The 14,348-nt window shown below is 52.9% G+C and overlaps 3 protein-coding genes across 8 annotated transcripts in view; 2 read left to right on the top strand and 1 right to left on the bottom strand.

Annotated features, from left to right (window-relative positions):
* Positions 1-3,460, top strand: part of ABTB1 (ankyrin repeat and BTB domain containing 1) — a 28,608-nt gene extending 25,148 nt beyond the window's left edge. For all 4 annotated transcript variants that reach the window (XM_087743999.1, XM_087743997.1, XM_087743998.1 and 1 more), the window contains one exon: positions 60-3,460. In XM_087743999.1, coding sequence (XP_087600125.1) covers positions 60-266 — 207 coding nt within the window. In that variant the 3' untranslated portion in view covers positions 267-3,460. The remainder of the gene's footprint in view (positions 1-59) is intronic.
* A 235-nt stretch (positions 3,461-3,695) lies between these two features.
* LOC148050062 (uncharacterized) overlaps positions 3,696-14,348 on the top strand; it is a 31,762-nt gene continuing 21,109 nt past the window's right edge. For both annotated transcript variants that reach the window (XM_087744003.1, XM_087744002.1), the window contains exon 1: positions 3,696-3,981. In XM_087744003.1, coding sequence (XP_087600129.1) covers positions 3,696-3,981 — 286 coding nt within the window. The remainder of the gene's footprint in view (positions 3,982-14,348) is intronic.
* The window catches only part of MGLL (monoglyceride lipase), a 67,705-nt gene continuing 63,207 nt past the window's right edge, over positions 9,851-14,348 (bottom strand). For both annotated transcript variants that reach the window (XM_087744004.1, XM_009476394.2), the window contains exon 8: positions 9,851-13,580. In XM_087744004.1, coding sequence (XP_087600130.1) covers positions 13,455-13,580 — 126 coding nt within the window. In that variant the 3' untranslated portion in view covers positions 9,851-13,454. The remainder of the gene's footprint in view (positions 13,581-14,348) is intronic.

Genomic DNA, 14,348 nt, shown 5'->3' with positions numbered 1-14,348 from the left:
TTACATCCCTTTGCCTGTCTTCTTGTCTTCCTAATGGTTCTCTTTCCCACCCTGTCCAGCTGGTGGAGTTGGAGGAGTTTGTGGCTGCTGTGAAGGAGAATGCGGAGGCTGTGGAGGAACGGCAGGAGACTGACTCCATTCCTCTGGTTGACGACATCCGCTTCCACATCACCAGCAACGTGCAGACTTACAGTGCCATCGAGGAAGCCAACCAGAAACTTGAAGCTCTGGAAAACCTCCTGGCCAGTATAGGGCTTGAGTGCTGATGTGTGCAAACCCTGCCTGTCGTGTGCAGCCTGCGTAGCCCCCAGTGGGTTGGCTCGAACATCTGAGTCTCTGAATGTCTCTCTTCCCCTCCTTTGTCCTCTTTCCCATCCACTTGCAGGCATGGTTTCTTTTTAAATTATTTATGTCTGGACATGTGCATGTCTGGTTTGTGTTTGGTTTTATTTTGTTTTTTGTTTCTCCTTCAGAAATAGCTCCCAAAGCTCAGCCCAAATCAGTAGCTGCTGCTTTGTACAATACAATGCGGACAGGAGACTGCAAGCTGTTGGGGGTGGTAAGGGAGCTGCTCTGGGGGACTCGCCACTGCCTCGTGTTGGGACCCGTCCTGTTCTGTTGCCCAACAACACAGCTCTGAAACTGGTTCGTGCCAGGATGTTTGTTGAATTGCCACCAACAGAGGAAGAAAACTGGATTAAACTCTCCAAATAAGTACATTGGAAAGGAGGTGGCCTTTCTTTCACTTCAGCATTATAAGATTGGCAAAGATGGGCAGTGCTTCCCTAACAGTGACACAGGAGTACTTGGCTATGTGGAAGGCACTGTCTTCACCTGCTGTTCTAGTTCTTAGATGAAAAAAAACCAAAGTGATTTCCAGGTCTTCCCTAGGCTTTCATTGCTTTGAAGTGCTCAGAATTTAAAAGCCTTGCTTTCTGAACAAACAGCTGTGGGAATACAGTAGAGACCAGAGTCTTTCTGTTCTTAGAAAGCAGTAGCTTTCAATGCATTAAAAAGGGAGAGCACCCCTTTTCTTCCTAACAGGGGAAGGAAACACCTTCTTCTTGGAAACAGCACTTTTCCCTTTCTTTTGTCCATTGTGGTAGAGCAAAACTGACTTGCTTGGTGGGTCAGGGAAGAGGGGTCACCGAAAATCTTTTTTAAAAGGAAAAAGGGCCTTTTGGGTCTCTCACAGGGCAGCCGTCCCATTTGTCGACCTTCTGGCTTTGCTCAGCCTTGAGCCTCGTAGCTTCATTGTTCTCCAGGAAATTCACTGTTTGTACTAATGAATGTTTTTGAATCTGTGTTCTGCAGTAGGTCGTGTTATCTCGTGTTGTCTCCTTAGACTCCTAATGAGGGTAATGATATTCTTTCTCCTTGGCACCAACCAGCAGGCGATACCCCTGCATAAAGCTTGCCTTGCCAGCTAGGCTGCCCTCAGAGCTGTTCGTCTCTGGAGTGGCGTGTTATGAGAGGCTTGGGTCTCCAAGGCGCAGGCCGGGCATACTTTGCCTTGCTGTGAGTTGGGAGGGAGAAGAGACGTTGTGTGAAGCACACAGAGTGTCTTGCACCGGCAGTGGGCTGCCATTGCTAATGCGTATCGTCATTTTGGTCACTTTGTGAGGCAGGAGCTTGAAATAATCCATGTCAGGTGTGCTTTCAGTGTTTGAGGTGGGAACTGGGCATGGATCCCCCGCAGCTTCAGGGTGTTGTTTTCTGTAATGGTAGTGGTGCTTCACATGGATAAAGAAAGGGTTTGGAGATCCAGCATTTGGCAGGGACTTGCTTCAGGTGTGGATGTGCCAGGAGGATGGGTTTCTTTTCTTTGCTGATCTCACCAGGTAAGAGACTGATGCTCCCACGCCGTGGGAGAACTGCAGCCTCACTGCCCCTGCTCAGAGCATCTGCCTGTATCTGGCATGCGTTGAAGCTGTTTGCCTGTGCGTGGGCAGGCTTTGGGCACCACTTGCACTAGGCAGGCTGGGTTCGGTTGCAGGGAGGAGGGGGCACTGGGGTTTGGCTGCTGGACTCGAGAGAAGCGGGACTTTGGGAAAATCATGTGTCAGGATTGAGTTGTACTACCAGAAGCTGGGGACAGAGCTGGTGGGGCAGGAATGAGGTGCATTCACTTAACTGGACCCCAGTGCTTGTGCACTTTGTCATCTGTCTTTACCTGGTTCCTCTTGCAGAACAAGGCTCGTTGGGGCAGGGGATGGTGGCTGCAGGGCTATTCAAGCAGGGCGTGCTTCAGTTCTTCAAATTTTGTTTCAAAATGCTTGTGAGGAAGTGCAAGGAGTTCTTGTGGTTTGTTTTCTGCAGCCATATTAGGGTGAGAGGAGAGGATGTGTCCCTGCAGGGGTGTGTTGCTGTTTGGAAGCAGGGAGCAGCAGGAGCGTGCTTCTGTTTGGGGTGGTGACGCGGAGAGGAGCTGTGTGTTTCTCGTGTGATTTCTGGAGCGTACCTCCATGCCCATCTCTAAGCTTGGTGTGGCTTTGACAGGACCACCAAAGAGCCCAGCACAACTTGAACTGATAAAGGCATCTCAGTGGACTTGAGGAGGGGAAGAGCTATTGAGAAAGCTTTAATATGAAGTCCCATATATTTTGGAGAAAGAAGGGTGAAAGCAGAGCTGCCTGTTCTCTTGCTCAGTGGAGTGTTAGGTTCATGAAAAGCCTGCTACCGAAACAACTGACAGCTTAACCCAGCTGGTTCAGTTCCCCTGCCGTTCTCTTCCCTATATGGCTGAAGATGATACTGAACATCTAAGCAGGATGTTTAGTTTATCACATCCCCTCTGCTTCTCCTGCATAAATTCCCCATCTGACATCTTAGCTTTCCACAGCAGTGGTTGTGACAGCCCTGCCCAAGGCTTTCACGGAGCCACCAGAGAACAGGACGTGGCCTCTGCCTTCTGCTTGTGCTGAATGAGATGCAGAAACAGGATTACCAAGGAATGTGCTAACGCTTTTCTCTGCAGATGCCTCAGCCGCTAAAGCAAAGCGGACACTGGCAGCGGGCAAAGCAGGAGGGAGGCAGAGGAGGGGCAGCGGTGCTGGGAAGCGTTTTCCATATGGCTGCTCTGGAATAATTCCGTTCCCACGTCCTTAACCACGGAGCAAGCGAGCCTGCAGTTGTACATGCGGGAGGAAAGGGCAGCGTGGCCTTTTGATCTGCCTCCCCAGTAGCACAGTTCCACGCGGGCTGCCGAGCAAGCGCCTCATCCCTCCGCGTGCACTTAGCGGTCACATCTGTGAGCCCTGTCAGGTTGTCCAGTTACTCGGGGTCCTTTCACACCCCCCATCCCTTTTGGCAAAATAGGGCTATCCAAAAGCATGCGTAAGCAGATGGTCAGCATGCAGGCAAGCTCTCTAATTAAGGAGCCAGGTCAAAACTTAGATTTGAATTCACTTTATTCTTGCTGCAAATAATTTTACCACAAAATAAAAACCTTCTGATTTTTCTTCTGTTGCCAGTGTCCTTATTGTGTTCTGTTGCCTCTGTCCTTTTCAGTTACTACTAGCCACTTGTTGAATTAAGACGACTGTAAAATTTATCAGAGCAACAATATATTTAAGAAGAAATGTGTAAGCATGCGTGCAGCAATAAAATAGTATATTTCACTATATCTGTCCCTGCTCTGGCCTCTTTGTTACCAACCGACAACAGCAGCGTGGCTTTATTTCTGAAAGGACTTGATGAGCTCCTTCAGCTTACTGTCCCGCACCCGGGCCAAGGGCTGGCTCCGCACCGCCTGGCTTCCAGGCAGCGAGGCAAGTGTGCCTCTGCTCTCCTCCCTCGGTGACCCGTTCCTACGGTCCGGCCAGAACACGGGCGTGAAGCACCGACTTGTTTTTACTGGCTCCTTTCTCCCAGGATTATTCTGTTTCATGAGCAGCACCGTGGCACAGGCTTGGTCAGCGTGGTGGTGCGTCAGGGAGGAGACCTTTGTCTCGGAACGTTTCTCTGGGCAGCCCCGGACAGGTAAGTTGTCCCTCCCTTTCTTCTTGTCACCCTGTGCCTCTGTCATTGCTCACTGTCCATTAAATCCAAGCATGGAGATTTCTCAGCCTCTGTGCTTCGCTACTCTGACTTGTTCAGTGTGCCATGGACCCTCTGAAACGTGTTTTCTCCAAAACTCCCCTCTGCTGAACTGCCCGGGAACTCCCTCCCCTCTTCCCTGAGGACACAGGTGCTTATTTTCTCTTTTGCTTTCTTGTGTGCCTGGGTGGCTGCCATAGTCCCGGTGGCAATGACTGAGCTGCCTGTGTGCGGCCCCTGTTGACTTCAGAGCGTGACTGGCGCTCAGGGAACGAGGATCGAAGCCCGTCCCCGTGGCTCCGTGTAGGAACGTGCAATTTTCGGGGGGGGGATACTAATAGCATCTGAATGACTAATGCTGTTGAAGGGAGGGACTGGGCTTGGAAAAGTTCAAGCGCTAATCAGGCTTTTGGGACTCAATAAACAGTGCTTACAAGGAGTATCGTTGTGCTGTGAGAGCCTGGAGTAAACGACGAGGTTCTTTAAGAGGTTTGAGCTGTTCGTGTTGGTAGTCATGGTCAAACCGTGGAGACAGCACCTTCCCACGTAACAGCTCGCAGTCGGTGTGCGTCGACAGACTCGTCTGCTCCGGTGACGCTGAGTTTTTCTCTCTCCTGCTGTGGGCAGCCTGGCGAAGGCTGGTACAGCCTGGGGAGCTGGGTTGCGTCTGCCTGTGCTCGGCTCCCAGGGATGAACAAACCGAGCTGGGGCTGGCGATGTGAAACCAAGGCTTGGCTCGGTTCTCCGCTCGCAGCGGGTGGGAGTGCTGGCAGAGCAGGTTTTTGTTTTACCTTCTAAGCTAAAACAGATTTGACATAACGAATTTATTAAGATGAGAGGCCACACTGGCAAACCATTTGTCAGAGCTGGGGCCTGTTTTGAATAAAGGTGCTGGCTCTGCCGGGGGCTGCCTGCCTCGAGGGAGTGCTGAGGGAGAAGGGCAGAGAACTCCTTTTCTAGGGTTGCAAGTGGTTTCTGTGGTTCTAGGTTGGAAATAGGAGGTGGGTTACTGGCAATAACCAAAGCAAGGGCTGCAGAGAGGCAGAGTATTAATAAGGGGACAGCAGCCAGATTTGGGTGCAGCTGTGGACGTGCAGACCCTTCAGGCCAAAGCCAAGCTAGGAGCTTCAAGCTACATGCGATCAGCATCTGGGGAAGGGGGCAGGCATGCACGTGCCTTTCCCTTTTCCTCGCTGTGGTTAACTTTGTAAGCCTCCAAGTTCGGGACAAGGTTTGAAGGGCGTTTCAGGAGACTAAAGAAAGCCTTGGAAGAGGATCAGTACCCATGCAGAGAGCTAGCTCTGGTCCCGAGGGTCTGGCTGCTCGGTTCCCAAAATAAGCTCTGAGAAAGGAGTGTGAGAGCTTTCCTCTCGCTCCTCCTGTTGCCACCAGAGCAAGCTTGAGGGGAGAGGGAGCAGGACTGGAAAGCGAGATCTGCTCCTCCTGGCCGCCGCTCCCTGCCAGCGGGTCTGCTTTGCGCCCTGCTCCCTCGGCTGGTACGGCAGAACCCGAGCCGTTGCTTTGGCACGGCGTGTCAGGCAAGAGGGAGGCGAGGGGAGCGCGACGGTGCGGCCAGATGCATCGGCTCATGGGCGCAGGGTAGGGTGGGGTTGGTCTTTTTAAAGAAATCTGAAGTAACTCGGTGTGGCTTTCCCATGGAGGAAACAGCTGGTCTGTGTTGCGCTGGGATGGCATTAAAACCCCAGTAAGAAAAAATGCCTCCCTCTTTATTCTTTTATCATATTGCTTCTTTGCGAGCCAGGGTCGCGCCAGTACCATTCGTCCAAGGCTGCAGCAGTGATGAACCGTGCGAGCGAGGCTGTGCCGGGACCTGCTCTGGAGGGAAGGCGAGTGAACGTGTTAGTTACGGCTCCTCCAGATACGCTTCAGGAGAGGAAGGTTGATCTTTCATATCAGGCTAAGATGACATTATATCTCTCCCTTCTGCTCAGAAGGTTTTATTCTAACACATTCTTGGCACAGCATAGCAGAACCACCAATATTTCTATGAATTTTATTAAGCTTGCTTCCACAACAGGAGCCAGCAATCTGCTCTCTAGAACTCCTTCCACCCCCCTCCTCCCCGGATCTAAAACTGAACTTTTATCCAGGAGTTTTAAAACAAGTTTGTTGGCGGCAAGTTCAATCTCCTTCCCTTTCCCAAAGTCTGTCATTGAGAAGCTGAAAACGCTTCAGGCAAATTGTCCGGAAAGCTTTTTCTGCCGTGCTACTTCTCCGGTCTGAGTGCCTGCTGGGCACAGCGTCTTCAAAGCCGTCCAAGGCGCTGGCTCGGGCCGTGCCGCTCCTGGGGAGACTGCTCCTTCCCTTCCCGCGGCCAGGGGAGATGGTGTTTCTTGTCTCCTCATTTTATGTGACCTTTTCCAATCATGCATGCAGTTAAACAACGATCTTCCAGGTCTGAAGCACACGAGGGGAAAGTACTTCTCTTGCTCTGCCGACTGCAGTGCTGGCGATGATAACAGGGCAGATCGGTCTTGCGTGCAAAGTTCAGCGTTTGCTGGGCATCCAGGGCTTGCCGGTCACGCGAGTGCCCCCGGGCTGGGTTTTGGAGCGGAGCGGCCGCAGCGTGGGCTGTGCACACACTTGGCACGGGAAGAGAGGACTTGGTGTTCAAAGTGCGTGGGGTGAGCCCTGGGAGCTCAGCGCCGTCGGGGCTTTTGATACGGATAGCACAAGGGCTGCCCTGTGCTGCGGGCGGGCAGCTTGTTGCCATCGCTGCAGCACGAAGCTGACCCTGCAGGCCAGCGTGAGGGGAAAACCAGATTTATTTTCTCTGGATGGGGAACCAGAGTTGTTTGTTTCTAGCACGTGGATCCCTCCTGCTCCAGGGTTCGCTCTGTTGGCCTGAGAAGAGCTTTGCTGGTGTTGCCATTGCATCATTTTTCATCTAAATGAAGGCACGGCTCTGACACGAAGGCTGCTGACTTTGGGAAGACTGGGAAGCCCTGCTTTTCCTGGGGCTCTGCCTCACAGCAGGGTTTACCATGGTCTGGCAGGGGCTTGCTTGCCTTTGGTCATGGACCAAAACTGACACAGGGAAGGTACCGCTCGTCCTTTGCACCCGAGCTGCCCTTGCTTCGCCTCTGCCGTTCTCATCTCTGTGTGTTTTCTTACAAGTGTTCATCATGATGGCCATCTTGCCCTCCCCTCCGCTCCCCCTCCAGGCCAGGCAGATTTCTTTGCCAAGTTTCCTCTGTTTAGACATGAGCGCATAGCATGCGATCCATCCAATCTCTTAATTGATCTCTTAGGAATTGTTTTTCATCTGAATTCCTGGAATGTTTCCAGACTCTGAAGAGCTTCCTCCGGAGGGATGGGAAATTAATCCCGTGTCCCTCCTTCCCAAGGAGCAGTGGCCACAGGAAGGCCGGTTGTTCGGCTTGCTCCTGTTGGGAGGTGTGGGCCCTGTGGTGTTTGCTCACGGAGGTGGCTGTTTGGTGTAATAAGGGAGTTGTTAGGAGAGCCGCAGAAAGGTGAGGGGTAGCGCCACATCAGCAGCTTCCCCATCGGATGGAGAAAGAGAGCATCCCGGACTGATAAGCTGGGAGAGCATTGCCCCATTTCTGTGCGCAAAGGCGACTTGTTGTGGTCATAGGTGGAGAGAAGAGCAAACGGCTGCCCGAAAAACCCCACTTTGGAGAGCCTGGAGTGAGCAGGAGCAGCGGCGGCAGGAGTCAGGCCGCCAGCACGGCACGCGGTGGCAGTTGTCACTGATGGTACGGTGGCACCTGCGCGGCTCCGGCAGCTCCATCCCCCTTTCTGTGATGGAGATCTGCCCGAGGCCGGGCAGGGACGGCGGCAGCCGGAGAGGTGTGAGTCCCCGCTCGCCTCCACCAGCAGCGCTGGAGTGAATTACAGCCCTGCTTCTCCCTCCTCCTCTGATGGCCTATAAATCCCGCGCTTAATCATTTGCCAGCAGAAAATGCAACCCAAGCACTGATGGTTTATATGCTGAGCAGATCTTCCGAATTCAAATTCCCCACTGCTCACTGAAGCTGCAGCATTTGGTTCTTCTCCAGTGCCTGAGCCTGGTCCGAGTGATGGGCTGTCTGGTCCCGGAGCTCTGACGGAGCCACGGGCCCTGCAGCAACGTGACCGAGTGTGGCACCTCTCGCCCCATGCCCTGATGGTGAGGCAGGCTGCCCAGCCCTGTCGGGGCAGCCGGAGGGAACTCCTTAGGGATTCACACCCCTCCCCGGCACTGCCCTGGCTCCCGCTTTACCATCGGCTGATCCCCACCTTGCACCAACCCCGAGAGAAACCGCCAGCTCTGGGTAACGCAAGACCAAGCACAGGCTGGGGGAAGAGAAATAGGCAAAAAGCTTCAGGGTTCCCGCAGACTGGCAGGATCAGACTGGCAGCACATGCTAAAAATAGAGAGGCCACCTGTGGCCGTGACAGCTCACCGGGCACCGGGCGGTGACGCCGGGAAAACTGGCGGCACCAAGGCATGCAGCCTCTGTCAGCCCTCATATCTGCGAGTAGCTTAATGAGCCACTAAAATACCAGGTAAAAGAGCTGGGGGCTTGCTGGTATTAAAGCAAATCTTGTTACTATTGATATTTCTTACTGCCACAGTTTGCCCGCTGGCTTGGCAAAAAGCCCCGGCTCTGCTCTCTGTGCCGACGCGCACATCAAAGTCATCAGCCAGAGCCTCTGAGCCGGGGCGTGATCAGATGCACAGCCCGCGCAGGGCCGCAGAAAGAGAATATTATTCTCTTGATTTAGCGAGTAGTGGCGTGAGGAGGATGAAATGAGTTGCCAGAGGCTGCAGATTGGCTCTGGAGCTGCTAATGACCCCAGCCGGAGGGTGGGCACGTGGCCACGCAGTCCTGCCTGTTCCCTGCTGCGGCCGCGGCAGTCATCACCCGTTTTGGGGTGCCAGTGGGTGGCTGCGGGGAGCCCTCACGAACGCAGCAGCTTGTCCCGAAGTCTGCGCTGTGTCCCAGCCCCGCACCCTGGGCAGGAGGGGCATCTCCACAGCATGGAGCACCCTGACAGCACCAGCCCCAGGTCTGGGCGCACCGGGGGCTCTTACAGCACCTGGGTACTGCCTGGGAGCGGAGAGAGCAGAAACCCCGCTCCCCAGCCCTCTCTGGGGTCACAGCTGGGGGAAAAGGTAGGATTTGAGCAGCTGCTGCTCCTGGCCACGGTGCAGATGTTTCCTGTTTGAACTGGGTACGGGTCAGGACCCACGCAATATTTTAATGGGCTCGTGAAGGCGTGGGAACTGGGTCTCGAAGCGGGCTGAGCCTGCCTGCTACTCCAGGCTCCTCCACCAGCTCCGGACCGCTGGTTCGTCTGCGGTGGGGAAGCACTTAGGCCAGGGGATTTTTCATTTGTTGTTTTAAAGTTAGCACCTCAGCTACAATTAAGAAAAAAGAAAGCTTTGACTCTGAGGAGAGTAGAGCTAGTTTTCCCTGGGATTACCCAGCCAGCCAGCCCTGTTAGGTCCAAGTCAGATGTAAAGACACCTGCAGTGCCCCAAGCTGATCTTTTATTGTGCTGCTCTGGGCTTGTAGCAAATACTGGCGTGAGGCGGTGGGTTTCAGGGCTCTTTGAAAAGCTGATCTTGAAGCAGAAAGGGAACCTCCATGAGACCGGGCTGCCCCCAGACCCCCCGTCCGCAGCGGTTGGGGAGCCGGTGCCGGCCACGCTGGCGACTCGGCAGCGCCCAGGGGCTGCAGCCGCCTCCTCCGCAAGCTGAACGGCAATTTAACATCTCTCTGCCTTTCCCTTCTCACCCTCCGAAGGGACGGCAGTCACCAATGATGCCCTCAAACACGCTCTGTTCAGAAAACATAACTTTTATTATTAGTTGCAATATACACTGTATTCCTTTAAGAATCCTAAACTTGTATATGGTTTTTCCCACTGAAAATACATGTGTATGTATATATGTTTTTATATATGTATATATATATAAATGTATTTTATTGAACTGGAACACAACGGAACAAGGGAGACAAGCTCAGAAATTACTCGGAAAAGTAAGTGTGATCTCGATGGGCTTGTGCTGGCAGTGTGCTAAGGTGAGCAGTATAAAAAGAACAGGCTAAATAGAAAATGCGATGGGTTAGGCAGTGGGGAACGGTCTCTCAGTGCTACCGGTGGTGATATATACAGTAGTTACACATTGCTATTGCTCAGTCACCAGTGCCACCTATTCTCAAAGGCAGACCGGTCTCTGGTGCGGCTCCGCACAGCAACATTCGTAAGGCCGGCTGTGCTCCCTGCAAATGGTACCTGCCGTTTGAAAATGGGGTTTAATTACATTTCCCTTGGCAGCAGCTCTGCTCATTACTAATCTGGTCAGCGAAGGAAGAATTCCTCCGGGGCACGGTGAAGCCTAACTGAGTCAATATAAAGTAGCTCACAGGCAGGGGAAGGGATGGGCAGCAGCAGTGAGAGCTGAAATGCACGGGCGGAGCTGCAGCGGGTGCAAGCCCGCGCCTCCGCTGCCCCAGGCCCGTCTGCTCCTGGCTCCTTCCCTCCGCGCTCGTCCCGCCGGCCGCCAAGGGGCTGCTCTCCTTGGGGCTGCTCTCCTTGTCTTGATTTCCTCAGAAGACAATTCTTTAGAGAACTGGCTGAGGGTGGCAGTAACCCCTGCTGTGCCAGGGGCTTGGGGCTTATTTCGCTTTTTTTTTGGTGGTTGTTCTTTCAACTTTTTGTTTGTTAACCTGGTTTTTCAAACACAGCTCCCCCAGGCCACATGCTATTGCTGAGCTTAGCTGACAGAGGGACAAGCCTTCCCCAGATCAACGTAATTGGTTTCCTTTTATTTCTGCTGAGCTGCAGATGTTTCTTGGCTGAAAGGACACATTTTGTCAAAGGCACTGACCACGGACCTTCCTCTGCCTGAAGCCAGGTTGGAGGGAGCAGACGGGCTCTGACCTTCCAGCTGGAGGGTCACCTCCCTCCCCCCGGAAAAGTGCTTGTCAATTTGGGAAGAGATGTAAAGAATGTGGGCATTGATTTGCTCCTCCTGACTTCCTCGGCAAAAGTGCTTTCAAAAATCCCATCCTTAAATCCTCATCTTGCTACCACCCCCGCACTGTCTGTCACCACTGGATCACGCCTACTTGATTCCCCTCCCAGCTGAAGAAGCAGGTGAGGTTTATCCCCGCTGTAGCGTTTCTCTTCTTGCTGTCTTTCCCCAGCAGCATCTGGCAAGGAGGGATCTTGCTGGGGGAAAAGACGTTGCAACAAGCCAGGCTGCTGGAAGATGCAGAGCAGGCGACCTGTGCATCGCCTCCTTCCCACAGCAAGTGTTACCAGAGGTTTAGCAGGGGTTGGTGGGAACAGCTGATTGCACTGGAATAACATTTGAATCAAAAGCTGGTGTAGCTGGGAGAACTACAGCTCGTTCCTCTCTTTAGAGGCAGGAAAATCTAAGTGTGAAAGTGCCTGGAGCAACCTGTATAAAAGAGCTTTCCTGACTTGGGCCCCTTAGGGCAAGTAGAAGGATGTAACCTGCATCCACGCATCCTTCATCCATCCACGCTGCTGGGACTGAACGGGATCGAGCCCCAATTCTGACTTATTGCACAGAGGTCCCTTTCCTGAATCTTGCCAGAACTGGCTTCGAGGGGAGGAGAGGCGGGCGACCCCCTGCAGCTGTCGCAGGTGGGATCCAGCCCTGGGGCGGCGGCACAGGACGTGGCGAGGGGTCCCGCTGCTGCCAGGGAAGGCAATAAGGGGACTGGTTTGTCACTGGGGGAGATGCCCCGCTCTCCCATTGTGCAACATTTGCAAGCGTTTTCTTCTTGCAAAATTGGAGGGAGAGGTGCAGGTTAAACCCCTTCCCCTTGGCTAGTGCCAAGAAGTGTATTTGTAATTAGGGCCATCACCCTGGACAAACTGACCCCCACAGCCACGCCGTGATCACTACGCAGCTTTTGCTGTATCAATACAACGCCTCTGCTCCATAAGCAGGTGTAAAGTCTTTCCTTTAGCCCTGCTGCTACCCGAGACCCAGGCAGCTCTAGGGTTTGGCTTGTCTGCACCACTGGACCAGTCCACGAGCTCCTCCATGGCAGCCTGCGCACCAGTGTCCCTGGACATCCCAGTGCAGCAAGGCAGATGTTGGATGGATGCCTGCACCCTATGCTCTGCCTTCAGCTCTCCACGTTGCCGAAAGGGGAGCTCAGCCCCTCTGCTCTGCGATCTGCCCCCGAGGTGGCTGCGCTGATTAGGGGGAGATTGGGATGAGCTTGGATGGGATCTGTGTTCACGCTGTGGGTCTCCTGCTAAACTGGTGGACCATGAGGACACCCACTGCTAATCCCCACCCACCAGATGCTCTGCGCTTCTCTCTAGCACTATTTTCAGGCCATTTTCCAACTGATGAAGGAAAACAACAGATTATGACTGTAAAGTTATGGTGAGAGGACTGGATCCTGGTAGGACAACATTACGCCTTGCCAAGAGAAGGAACAATTAACCCCTTCTTTAGACTCTCCTCCCATTTCTTCCCCAGCTCGCAGCCACCTCTACATACATAATATATTATGTTACTATATTCTCTTATAACTTTGACTTTGCTTTTTCAGTTTCAGTAGCGCAAGTGATTAATTCCAAAAGAAAAAAAAAAGAAAAAAAAACAAGGGAAGGAACAAAAGCAGCCCCTAGGAATATTTACAGAATGGTTCATCTTGCAGAGGAGAGATGGGGTTTGGCATTGGGAAAAGCATGGTTTTTGAATGTGCTTAAGTGGGTTTGATTCCACATTCCTCCTCGCCCCTCTGGGATCCTGCTCTGATGATGAAAATTAAAGAGCTGTTCGCCACGCTTTCCCCCAGTGCATAATGCTCTCCCCTGGCCTTATAAAGGCAGTATCCAAAGGGGGCTGACCTTGAAAACCAGCCTTTCGCTTTCAGGGAGCTCTCAGCTCCCTCTTCAGCCTCTCCTCGTTACCCAGCACCTTCGTTACTGCTCTCCTCGCAAGGACCAGGGCTTTTAAGGTACTGGATGGTGGGGACAGGGAAGGGACTGTACACACCTGGAATCAAAACCATGAAGTGGAAGATACTGACTTCTTTAACATACCAAAAATTATTGCAGTATAAATACACCCCTGTCACCCCAGCGAAAGCAGAGAAGGGGAAGCGATGGGGGAAGTTTGGTGGGTGAGGGGCGTTTCAGTAAAGCCACCCGACCTGGGAAGCTCTGACAGCTGCTCCCACAGCTCTCAATTCCTCCCCAGATTAGGGTACCGGCCATTTACATCAGCAAATACTGCCCCACCCTGTGCCTCTCCCCCCACCCTCCCTTACGCTATGCATGACAAAATATCCCAAGAGTCCCTCCACATCAGATCTTTTTCAGAGAGACTTCTATTAAGAAAAGCATCTATTCCCAGAAAACCCCAGTAAGAGCTGCAAAAACAACTGCTCTTAAGTATGGCTGGTTTCCCCAGCTGCTGAGACCTTCTGGCCAATCCATGTCAGTATTTCTGTGAAGACAGAGGTAGAGACCTCCGGCAGCTCTTTGTGGAGGGCATGATAGGCTTCCTCATACACCTGCAACCAGGGAGAGAGCGGAGATTAGCACAGAAAAACGAAATCCGCATCAACAAAACAGACTTCAGTCCCCTTTTGTCAACACCCACAGGGTCCAACACGTCCTGCCCACACCTCGTCGGGTTTTTTTTTCCTAGACGTGGCAGGTTATGAAATCAAAGCGATGCCGTTGGTGGTGCTGGCCCTTCGCGAGCAGGAAGGCCTTGGCATTGCAGCTTGACGTCTGCAGGTCACCCGAGCACCCCGCTGCCCTTTAGGAAGATAATGCACGTCCCAACCCCATGCATTTCTGGCTTCCTATCCCACTAAGAAGGAGGAAATACTTATCGTGCCCTTGGAGTTTAAAGGACAATGGGGGATGTTCCCATCATGCCTTGTGCAATTTTACTCCTTTATGCCCAGACTATCCAGTTATTTTTCCAACGACAAAAGCTTTCCCGTGGTCTCGCTGTCTCTCTTTCAGGCTCATTCATGTGCTAACAATTGGTTAATCAGCTGTGGCTCTCTCGAAATGAGCAGATGTGAAGTGGCTTTTGTCGTGCTGCGCTTTGGAAAGGGCCCCCTGTACCTTTACGGGCCAGGGCAGGAGGTAAGGTTGGTGCTCACACGGTGTTGTTGGAAGAGCTTTTGGGGTCAGCACTTTACCTGCTTATGAGCATCACTCTACTTCTACACCAAGTTGCTTATGTCCAAGAGACCCTCTAGGTCCACAGCCACCCCTGGGTCAGGTCTTGAGATCACCCACCGCCCCGCAGCCCGGCTGTCGCT

This window comes from Nipponia nippon, unplaced genomic scaffold (genome assembly GCF_047370975.1).
Source record: "Nipponia nippon isolate SJK-2023a ecotype South Korea unplaced genomic scaffold, ASM4737097v1 scaffold_9, whole genome shotgun sequence".
In the NCBI taxonomy this organism is placed as follows: Eukaryota; Metazoa; Chordata; class Aves; order Pelecaniformes; family Threskiornithidae; genus Nipponia; species Nipponia nippon.
This window is presented reverse-complemented; position numbering and strand designations above follow the sequence as displayed.